We start from the raw sequence: 11,749 nt of genomic DNA on the forward strand, positions 1-11,749 counted from the left end.
CCGCCTGCCTCTGCCTCCCGAGTGCTGAAAAGTGAGTTCTTAAATCTTCTATCATAAGCAGGCATTACTTCAACTGTATATGATATGTGTGTGTCTTGTGCCCTTGGCTTTATAGAAACATTGTCCTTCCCAGCTGCTCTTCCCTGAAAGTGCCAGCCCACCTCATGAATAGTCAAATAGGCAAAAAAACAAACAAAAAAAAAGATCCCAAACATGTGCTAGTCTTTTCATAGGACGCGCTGGTTGTATCCACATAGCGCCACAGAGGCTTGTGTTGGTGTGGTTCATCATCTCCACCTTCTGCTCTTCTTGCGTGATTGGTCATGTGCTCTGTCTGTGGCAGGGTCCCAGAGTTCGTACGAGAAAAACGGTTTGGAAATTGGCTGAAGGATGCACGTGACTGGGCAATCTCCAGAAACAGATACTGGGGCACGCCCATCCCACTGTGGGTCAGTGATGACTTCGAGGAGGTGAGACTGGGCAGGTGGCTTTGCGTTGGGTGTCGCTGGAGTTCTTTGACATGTTATATGAGTATGGTTTAAGGTGTGGATTCTTGCTGTCTCCCTTCATGATAGTTTAAGGTAATCTATTTAGGGGTCTAACTTTTATTTAAGTGCAGCTTTTAATTTTTATTCTGTAAAATGGGGGGAAATAGTAATTTCTTTATTCCTGTGAAATCCACACATTAGATGGTGGAAGGGTGTTGCTTTGAATCCACCCCATCCCCTGCTACAACGTTAAGTTACAGAACTAACTTCAAGTTAAACTGACCTGTTGCATGTGACGCACGGCTTTAATTTCATCACTCAAGAGGATCTGCAGGAGGCTTGCCTGTTGTGACCAGCATGGTCTCCACAACAAGTTCCAGGCCAGCTAGAGGGATATACTGAGACTCTGTTTAAAAAACAAAAAAAAAATTTAAACTGAACTTAGGAATAATGAAAAGGGGAAACGGTGCATACCTTAATGTCTGGAATTGTGTTTGTTTATATGTGAGTATAGATGCATACCTTTGGGTAGGCAGACACCATTCCATGGCAGAGCCTTCTGTCCCGTGCATACCAGCAGTGCTGAGGTCTAGTGGATTTCCTACAAGGACCTGAGAGGCAGTAGTGTAGTTCTCAGGACTGAAGGAGGAGCAGAGAAAGGCCATGGGGGCCGCCTCTCTCCTGATGCTCTGACCCCTCCCAGTCAGGTGGTCCTCATTTCCTGACCCACCTACCCGCACTTCAGCTCTTTACCTGAGCACAGCCCTCACTCCTTGTTACTTGGACTAATTTTATTTTATGTACTCCAGGCACAGTAGTTCTAGCCTTGTCTTGGAAAGATCACGGATTAAGAAACCAGATCCAGTTTCAAGGAAGAAAGTAGGATGCTAATAGTCTAATCATTTCAGGCGGAGATCCGATTAGGATGAATCCCCCAGAAATACCTGTTGAGGTGGTAGCTGTGGTGCACGGGGCCTGTGCTACAGACCTAGAGGAGTGGCAGGAACAAAGTCAGCACTGGCTTCTTTGGAGCTGCCCATCTTGCCTGAGAGATGAGCCCTGTTGGTGGTAGCTGCCCTTCAGCCCAGAGTGCTCTGTTAGCCCACTTGTATAGAAAACCAGGTTTCCAAAACTGAGAGAATGCTGCCTCCATGACCTCTGCACAGTCTCCTCGCCTCTGAGACTCTCCTTTTATCTGCCCTTTGACAGGTTGTTTGCGTCGGATCAGTGGCAGAGCTTGAAGAATTGTCGGGAACCAAAGTCTCAGATCTCCACAGAGAGAGGTCAGTTCCCAAACACCTGACTCAGTGTCATGCTATCGTTCATCCTGGTAAGACCGGGAATTACAGATCTGCACCGGAAGGACACTGGTCTGTTACACACTTTGTTGATGAGCCCTATTGGTCTGTGTTGATGCATCCTTCCTCCTTGTTGAAGTGTCAGATAACTTTGGTACATGACCTTTCCGATTGGGGGCTCCTGGTGTTCTCTGCCTTTGGAGACAAGTTATCACAATATAGTGATCCTTGCTGTCCCGGAACTCACTGTGTAGGTTAGGCTGGCCTTGAGCTCACAGAGATCCACCTGCCTCTGCCTCCTGCCTTAGTGCTAGGATTAAAGGTGTGCACCACCACACCAGACCACACCTTCTTTTGCTTGTCTACTAGGTATGTGTGTTCTGAAAAGAACATAATTAGACAAATTTATTATTGAACAAATATTCTGGAATGAGCTTGCACAAACCTAGAAGGTACAGACAGGTTCATCACTCAGGCCTGTTGGTATAGTCAAGATGTTTATATATGCAATGTACATGGGTGTTGCAGTGTAACATGGCGTACAGTTTTACAGTGGGAGTAAGTATACACCCAGTACTTAAGATAAAAGCCAGACGTGACTGCTGTAATTGACACTCAAGTGGTAGAGGCAGATGCATCAGAGTTCAGTGCCGTTCACAGCTACTTAGCTAGTTCGAGGCCAGCCTGGACAGTGAGGGTCTTTCTCAAAACCAGGAAAAAAAATATGCCTAAACTGATTGCATAGTTGTTTATGGTCACCGTTAGTTACAGTGAGCCGTGCACACTTTCATGTGCGGTGCAGTAGTTTTTCTTGCTTCCCATCCTTACCTGTACCATGTCACTAATCAAAAGAAAGTTTTCAGCTCTGTTACACCCTTATAGGACCACCATTGTGCATGTAGTCCCTTGTTACCAAATGCCGTTGTGTGACACATGAGTACAGTCTTGTCAGATTGGCATTTCAACTGCAAGTTCTTCTGTACGTAAATGAATAGAAGAGTTAACTTTTCTGTTTCTCAGCATTGACCACCTGACCATCCCATCCCGCTGTGGGAAAGGAGCCTTGCGGCGCGTCTCCGAGGTGTTTGACTGTTGGTTTGAGAGTGGAAGTATGCCCTATGCCCAGGTTCATTATCCATTTGAGAGCAAGAGAGAGTTTGAGGATGCTTTTCCTGCAGACTTCATTGCCGAAGGCATCGATCAAACCAGAGGATGGTATGTCCTTTCTTTCTTTCTTTGGATATTTCTGTTGGTTTTACTTTACCAAAATGTGTTTCTTAAGTGTCCACATGTGTCTGCCTAGTGGTGATGTGGTAATGAGACAGGCTGTTCTGCCCTGCCTGCCTAGCATGGACACCAACATGTCTTTCAAGTAGGAATCTTAGCTACCATAAAGCTATATTGATACAACTTGTACTGTTTCATACTGTGGGATATATCTACATATTAAATTGAAACAAAACTCTTTATACTTGTTCTTAGCTTGTTTATTTAAGATCTTTTATTTGGACATTTAAGTCTGACAATAGGTTGGGTGCAAGAAATTGGAATGTGTTCAGAAGTTAAGTCTAGCTGGGTGGTGGTGGCACATGCCTTTAGTCCTAGTGAAGGCGAAGGCGTAAGTCAAAAACAACCCCACACCAGTTTAGAATTATGATTAATAGAATGGTTATTTATTTAAAGGGGAAAAAACTTACAGATCACCGTCCCAGACAACAGCCCTCTGCGCAATCAGGAAGGGAGTGAGAAGGGAAGTGGCCGCTTTTTTAAAGGGAGAGAGACCACGCCCCAATGGGCTGGTATCTCAGCGGCTATTGGCTGGAGCAGCGGAAGGACCTCCCGCAACAGCCTAGCACTCAAGAGGCAGAGGCAGGCGGATCTCTGTGAGCTCGAGGCCAGCCTGGTCTACGGAGCGAGTGCAAGGACAGGAACCAAAGCTACACAGAGAAACCCTGTCCCCAAAAAAACAAATATAAATAAATAATTAGTTAAGTCCAGCCTATGCACGAACATTCTAGAGAAATCCAGGTATGTGGGGAGATTTTAGAACTAGTTCCATTTAGCCAGTGCCCTGTTTGAAATAGTGCTGCCGTGCTCACTAGGGGTCATTTACCTTCCTGTGAGCAGGCTTTGTGGCCTGGGTGCTGATACGGTGCATTCATCCTTGATGGTGCCGCAGGGTTGTGTTTAAGGAACTGCTGCTGTGGTTTCTCCTGGACCTTTGAGCTGTTGAGACTTCAGTGACTGTTAGAGCGTCTTCCGGGAACAAATTAACGGAGGCTTTGTTGTTGGTTTGTTTAAATGCATGTGTATGTGTGTGGCGCCTCGGTCTTCGCATGGTCTGTCCCATATGATCTTGTAGGAAGTTGTCTCTCAGCCAGCATCTCCGTTGGTCCTGGGGGCTTCTGCAAGTGTTACCAACAGCTCCGCACTGCAGATTTTTGTTTTAAGAAAATTGTATTTCGGCAGTCAGATTCCAATTTTTCTCTGTCATGGGCATGATACATTTGTGTCTATCACTTTATATGATTATCAAGATGTATAATATAGGACTGACCAGGTAGCCCAGTGAGTAAATGCGCTTACCAGCAGGTCAGATACCCTTGCAGGACCCACGTGGTGGGAAGAGAAGACAGACTCCCACAAGTTGTCTAACCGCCACACACCTCATAAGTAAAAGATAAAGAAATTAATTAAATTATAGAAGTAGAGTGAATCAAAACTAAAAGTAGTTCAACCTAGTGAATAAATACACATTTTCTATTTTTAGTTTTTCTTTTTTTTTTTGGTTTTTCGAGACAGGGTTTCTCTGTAGCTTTAAAGGTTGTCCTAGAACTTGCTCTATAGACCAGGCTGGCCTCAAACTCACAGAGATCCGCCTGTCTCTGCCTCTTAGCTAAGTGCTGAGATTAAAGGTGCGCCACTACAGTCAGGCATAAATACACATTTTCCTTGTTAGATTCCTCTTCTCCTCTTAACGAACTATCCTGGTTTGTTTGTTTTCCAGGTTCTACACCCTGCTAGTGCTGGCCACAGCCCTCTTTGGACAACCACCCTTCAAGAACGTGATTGTGAACGGACTCATCTTGGCAAGGCAGGTGCTCCCCGCTCTGTAGTGGCGAGTTTCACCTCTGATGCTCTTATTGTAGCTTTGAAAATTGTGTTCAGAGCAACTGCGTTCTGGTTGGACCTCCGTACATTTTCTCTTTGAATAGAGGGATTTGCACCACTGCCCCTGAGCTCTAGTGCCACTCTCCTTCCCGTCCCAAACTTGCTTTTGTTGTTTTTGCTTAGGGGGCAGCCCTGACTGGCTTGGAATTTAATCTGATAGGCAAGGCTAGTCTTGAACTCACAGAGATCCACCTGTCTCTGGTCATGCCTACCTGTCTCAGACGTCTTACCCTCCAGAGGCAGAGTTGCCTCAGGTTTAATGTCCTCCTGCCCTAAGCTCTCAGGTACTGAGATTATGGGTATGTGCTATGGTTCCGTGACCTCTCCTGTGTGGGTTTTTCTGCAAGCACAAAGGAACAATCCATGTGAGGCAAGGAGGAAATCTGGATTAAACAGGCCTCCGCTAGGGTTGGTTCAGATTTTTAGAGTCTGACACAGGGCAGTGTATTTTGAAATACAGTACAACTTTGGAAACAAGCTTCCTGATCATCATCTCAATTCCATGTGCACAACAAAACCGACGTTTTTTGCAAAGTACATGTGACCTACACCACAAAGACGGCTCTATAGCTGAAGGGCCTACAGGAGGATCTGGAGTGGCCTCAGTCACACAGACAGCCTAGACGTTACCAGCCTATAAAGTATATGTGACGTCTCCCTAAGGATGGGTTCCCTTGACTAAGAAACAAAGCTAAAGAAGATAAAGGTCTATAGGGAGGGAGATAAACATAATAGTCTGGGGGATTCAGGTGTGACCTGGCCCTACAGATAGCACAGATCACCAGGCTGTTAACAACATCCACTCTCAGCCTTCCGGGTGGAAAACAGGCATGCGCACCCCTTCCCTTGCAGAGACAACCTTGTGTGCTTAACATTCCTGGTTTTTCTAGTGTTTATCTTGTTGGTACTGAGATACTCTTAGCTGCACCCCCATTCCTGCCTTTTAGTGGTTTCCTTGGCTGGTGAGATGGCTCAGCAGGCACAACACTGTGCAAGCCTGATGACCTGAGGACATTCCCCGGAACCGATGTTAAGGTGGAAGGAGAAAGCAACTTATCAGTTGTTCTCTGACCTCCACACGTACACCATGGCACACGCACACCTGCACACACACACATCCGAACATGCTACTTTCTCACCAGCACAGCTATGACATTAAATGGCTCCACCACCATAGGACCTTGTTCCCTCACTTACCTCTCCATCCCTGTTTCCAGTTTCTCGGGAATAAAAAAACGCTAAATCATCTTTCTGCTCCATTCTGCCTTGAAACTTCCATAAAGACTTACTACAGTATTTACAAAGACATTCCATGGCTCCACAGGTAGAGACACTTTATGTGCAAACTTGACTGACTCAGATCCCTGGAACCCACATGGAGATGGAAGGAGAGGCCATGCCTCACACACATACATCAAGGACATATACATACACGGTACCAAAAAATAAATTTAATATAAAAGAACAAAAGCCTGGAGGTGATGGTGCACAGCTTTCAGTCCCAGCACTCAGGAGCAGATGCAGGTGAACCTCTGAGTGTGAGACCAGCCTGGTCTACAGAGTTCCAGGACAGCCAAGGCTGCACAGAGAAACTCTGTCTCAAAAAGAACCAAAAGAAAAAAGAAAAACCTAAACATAGAAACAAAACCACCATGCCATTGCGACTTAGACGAGCTTATACCTGTCACTCCTTTCGATTTGCATGTGTGTGCTTGCATGCAGTCTACGCCCATATATAAAGACCAGCTATGTTTACTTATTTAATTGGTTTCTACTTTCTGTTTTACAAGTGATGGCCAAAAAATGAGCAAACGGAAAAAGAACTACCCAGATCCAGTTTCCATCATCAATAAGTATGGTGCTGATGCCCTCAGGTAGGAAGCAGCTCTCTGCCCGTGTATGTCTCCTGTCCGTAGTCACCATTCTCAGGTTGCTAGATAGTTATGCTTTAAGAGTTGGTTCTCTGTGTGGGAACTACAGAGTTGTTACAGTTCTTGATGTCTTAGGACTAGAAACTGTCCTGGATACCATGAGCCGTGCTTGGCCACCCAGGTGGTGAAGGTTGACTCTACCTCTACCTCAGCTTCTTTCTAGGTTCCCTATCTTGTTGGTATTAGAACTATCCCCCCCCCCGCTTTATTATTATTATTATTATTATTATTATTATTATTATTATTATTATTATTATTATTATTATTATTATTATTATTATTATTGGTCTTGCACTTACAAAACTGTATAAGATGTATTTACACCAGAACAAATAATTTAACATCTAAGAGGTTTTAGAGAACTTTTAGCTACTATTTGAAACAGTTGTGCTCCTGAAATCTATCATGTTTAGGTTGCAAAGGCCTAGAGAACTTGCTCAGTACCTCCATGCTACCGGTGACACCCACTCCTGTATCCTGTATCCTAGAAACAGAGAGGCTGCCTTCCACTCATTCATCAGTCAGATTTGTATTCATCCCATTCTCTATTGTGAGGATTTTCCCCCAAAGTGTAGCAGTGCTCCTCATGATCCTGTGCGCCCCTGCGTGGGGGTGCGAGTGTGAGCACTGTCCTCTTCGGTAGGAAAGTGGATTTGAGCTGACCTTCTTAGTCCTTAGTAAAGAGAAAGACTTCTGTGATTGGAGGAGGAACGAGAGTGCTCGCCTTCTCAGGGTTACAGTCGTAATACTTGGCTTACCACCTACGTAACTTTTTTTGTAAATATTCTGCTTCTTCAGGTTATATCTGATCAATTCCCCTGTAGTAAGAGCAGAGAACCTCCGCTTTAAGGAGGAAGGTGTGCGGGATGTCCTCAAGGATGTGCTTCTCCCGTGGTACAACGCATACCGCTTTCTCGTCCAGAATGTCTTTAGGCTTCACAAGGTATGGGCCACTTTGGGCTGTGCATGCTGAGCTATGAGTTGGGACTCTGGGACCTTGAGGCCATTTCTTCTGTTGTCTGCTGTTGGATAACCCAGAATCATGCGGAAACCTTACATGATGATGCAAGAGGTGACTGGTCCTCTGTAGGACATGGCCTTCTCTGTATAAAGAGGTGTGTCATAGTTTGGTCAGCCACTCCTTTGTTCCAGAGATTTCATCTTGAGTGAGGTTCTCTTCCGTTCCTGGAATTCGAGACAGTGTAAGAGTCAGCTACTGACAGAGTTACCTGGTGAAGGACTGGACCAGACCCTGTTTCCTGAGAGTGTGGTCATACAAGATTTGTAAGGGGAAGCCTTGGACTGAGACTTGGCGTGACAGCAGCTCAGAATGGGTTGCTAGGATTAAAAATAGTAGTTGGGCCATACAATGGTCTCCTTTAACCCCAGCACCCTGGAGGCAGAGGCAGGCGGATCTCTGTGAGTTTGAGGCCAGCCTGGTCTATACAGTGAGTTCCAGGACAGCGTGGGCTATACAGAGAAACTCTGTCTCTGGAGGGGGTGGGGGGAGGATAATAGTGGGGATGTATGTGAGCCTGTGCTTCAGATTGGTCTGCTCATCATCTCTGCTCTCAGGATGCCCATCCTAAGAACCCTTTGTCTGCAGCCACCTCCTCAGACCCAGGCTGACTACTATCAGTGCCCAGCATCTTTATCACTAGTATGTGTTTTTATATGGTGTGCATGTTTATGGTGGAGCACCTGCTGTGCTCAGCTTCTTATCCAGAACTGCTGGTAACTTACTGCTGAGTGGGTACAATGTGACCCTTGAGCAGACAGAAACTAGCAAGTAAGACAATGAATGAATGGTCCATTCACTTGCTTCTGCTGCCTCCGGATCCAACTTAGCTCTTCTACTGAAAACAAAACAGAAGTAGTACTCACGGAGGACTTCCAGGGTACACTTTCCCTGGAAATTTAGAAAGACGGGCAACTTCCCTAGGCATTCAGCATGCCCCTCTTTGTAATTTTGCCAGGTAGGGTGCCAGGTAGGGATAGCATTCTTGAAGCTCGCATGCTTTGCAGATTTCTGTTGGTGTGGAACTCACACCTGCCCTCAGAGCAAGGCTGTACATAACAAGACTGCACCCACTGTGAGGCGCTCAAACCAAGCGAATAGTCCTCACCACATCTGCTGGCAAGCGGCTGTCTGAGAAGCCCAACTGCAGGGAGTTCAGTGTGCTCTCAGGGTCAGGGAGGGTTCTCGCAAAGCAGATATGAGGGGTTCTGGGTGAGATGTGAGGGGTTCCAGCTGAGATTTGAGGGGTTCTGCTGAAACATGAGGGGGTTTCAGGTTTCCTGGCTCTGTTGCAGTGTGTAAGGGATCATCTAGTTCTAGAAGGTTTTGCAGTCTCCTGAGTTACCTTACAGTAACCCCAATCCTAAGTCCTCCAATTTTATTTAAAATCGGGGTTCATTGGGAATTTGATGGTGCTCATCCTGAATGTCAAATTCCAGCTTGCTAGTATCATTTTGTATTTTTGTTACTCCGTTTCATTTTACTGATGGAAAGCATTTGGTAGGCCTAGAGAGATGGCACAAAGGGTAAGAATACTTGTTTTTCCAAAAGACCTGAATTTGGTTTCCAGCACCCATATTATGTGGCTCACGTTCACATGTAACTCGAGCTCCAGGGGATCCAGTGCCCTTTTCTGACCTCCATGGACACAGGTGCACAGGTGCACACAGGCTCATGCACATTTGCAAACACACCCACACACTTTATTGAAAATTAAAGTTGTTTTTCTCTGGTATTAGTTCCCTCTTTGTGCATGTGAACATCTCACTGGCTGTCTGTCCACAGGAAGATGGAGTGGAATTCTTGTACAATGAGCACACAGTCAGAGAAAGCCCTAACATCACTGACCGGTGGATTCTGTCCTTCATGCAGTCTCTCATTGGATTCTTTGAGACTGAAATGGCAGGTGAGTCTTCTTATGCTGTCTTCCTGGGGACGAGGACTATTTACTCTCTTTATAATTGTTCTTTTGTCATTTTAACTTTTCCCTTATTAGCATGGAGGACATTTTTGAGAGAGAACACAGATAATTTTTTTTTTTCAGTAATCCTGAAGTATAGTTTTCATGAGGCCCGCTAGTTGTAAAGGGCTCTGGGACATTTAGTGTGAGGAGTGCAGACTGTGGTGGTGCAGCTGATCTGTCGTCTGGGAACCCTACCACCTTTCTACACTAGCTGCCATGGCTTCCCACGCAGCTGAATCTGCACGTAGCACACCTGGAGAACAGAGCCCAGTCTGCATAGGAGCTGGTAGGTCAGTGTCTGTATAATGAGGGCTGTGCACAGGAGGCTCGTCACCCTCGGGAGACAACTCCTGGCCCAGACCAGGTCCCAGCTTTGTTCACCTGTCCCCTGCGTGCTCACAATGTTTCCCTCAATAAAACCATGAGGGAGCATGTGTACGGGGTAGTGATGGCATCCCGTGGGGGTTGCCAGTTACTGTGAGCTCCCTCGGAAAGAGCTGCTTCTGGGTCCATGCTGTGCGTGAACCTCATGAGCTGCTCCTGAGGTTCACTTCACTCTAGAAGGTGAAACCTGAAAATAGGAATCTCAGACTTCCAGAAAGTGAAGTGTGGTCAACTCTAGACGTAGTATGGACTGGCCTTTCCTCTTCGACAGGAAAGGCCCCCATTGGTGAGACCACCTGTCTAGAAGTGTTTGGCCAGCTAATGACTATGGCCCTGGATTCTGGTTTCTATGAACTCAGTCCTTTGCATCTTCTTGTGGTGCAGCAATGGTACTGTCAGCAGTTTGCCTGGATCATTCTCCTCAGTGGGGGCTGTCCTGTGCTGTGCTTTGTAAGATTCTTAGCAGCATCCCCACGTCACTCAGTGGAAAGAGCAATGTTGCTACTCCACATATTTACACCATGAGAGTTATCTCCTCAGACTTGGCCAGATATTTTCTGCAGGGCAAATTGGCCCCTGGTCAAGCTCTGCTGGCACGTGCTATGCCTCTCAGCATCTAAGGCTTTCTGCTACATTCTAGTTAGGGTAGGAGGAACACAGTGAGTGATGTGGAGCTAGCTTCTGTTGGTCCGGTCCAACCATTCTGAGTACACCATGCTGCATAGTCACCTAGAAGAGGGATTCAGTTTTTCTCATCTGTGTGGGTTTGCTTGTAGCTCACTATCATTTTTGCTCACTGTCATGAACACCTCGGCTGCCGTGTCATGTTCTTGATACATGAGCCATCTGATTGGTTGATTCTGATTCTCACTGTTCCCTTGCGGGGTGGAGCATCTTAGATTGAAGGGTTGCTAATTCTTTATCATCCAGCTCTTCCTGGCCCACTGCAAGGCCCGGCCTGGGCTCCTTAACTGACATCTTGCTTTTAGCTTACAGACTATATACTGTGGTGCCACGCCTGGTCAAGTTTGTAGATATTCTGACCAATTGGTATGTCCGAATGAACAGGAGAAGGTTAAAGGTAAGAACTGGTAGAAATAACAAAAAAGTCTGAAGTTTCAGGGACAAAAGAAAATAAGAAATGCCAGATGGTGGTGGCACACACCTTTGATCCAGCACTCAGGAGGCAGAGGCAGGCAGATCTCTGAGTTCGAGGCCGGCCTGGTCCACAGAGTAAGTTTCAGGACAGCTAGGGCTGTTATACAGAGAAACTCTGTCTCAAAAACTCCACAGCAGCTGGGCAGTGGTGGCACAGACCTTTAATCCAGCACTGGGGAGGCAGAGGCAGGTGATGGATGTTTGTGAGTTCAAGGCCAGCCTGGTCTATAGAGCAATTGCCAGGACTGGCTCCAAAGCTACCCTGCCTGTCTTGAAAAACAGAAGAAAAAAAGAAAAAGAAGAAGGAAGGGAAGGAGGGAGGGAGGGAGGGAGGGAGG

At 46.2% G+C, this 11,749-nt stretch overlaps 1 protein-coding gene across 2 annotated transcripts in view; it reads left to right on the plus strand.

Moving 5' to 3' along the window:
• The window catches only part of Iars (isoleucyl-tRNA synthetase), a 47,957-nt gene that overhangs the window by 19,714 nt on the left and 16,494 nt on the right, over nucleotides 1-11,749 (plus strand). For both annotated transcript variants that reach the window (XM_026783002.1, XM_005355175.1), the window contains exons 14-21: nucleotides 344-470; nucleotides 1,698-1,771; nucleotides 2,807-3,001; nucleotides 4,794-4,880; nucleotides 6,748-6,831; nucleotides 7,687-7,831; nucleotides 9,692-9,812; nucleotides 11,243-11,334. In XM_026783002.1, the coding sequence (XP_026638803.1) occupies nucleotides 344-470; nucleotides 1,698-1,771; nucleotides 2,807-3,001; nucleotides 4,794-4,880; nucleotides 6,748-6,831; nucleotides 7,687-7,831; nucleotides 9,692-9,812; nucleotides 11,243-11,334 (925 nt within the window). The remainder of the gene's footprint in view (nucleotides 1-343; nucleotides 471-1,697; nucleotides 1,772-2,806; nucleotides 3,002-4,793; nucleotides 4,881-6,747; nucleotides 6,832-7,686; nucleotides 7,832-9,691; nucleotides 9,813-11,242; nucleotides 11,335-11,749) is intronic.

Source organism: Microtus ochrogaster, chromosome 16, assembly GCF_000317375.1.
Source record: "Microtus ochrogaster isolate Prairie Vole_2 chromosome 16, MicOch1.0, whole genome shotgun sequence".
Lineage (NCBI taxonomy): Eukaryota > Metazoa > Chordata > Mammalia > Rodentia > Cricetidae > Microtus > Microtus ochrogaster.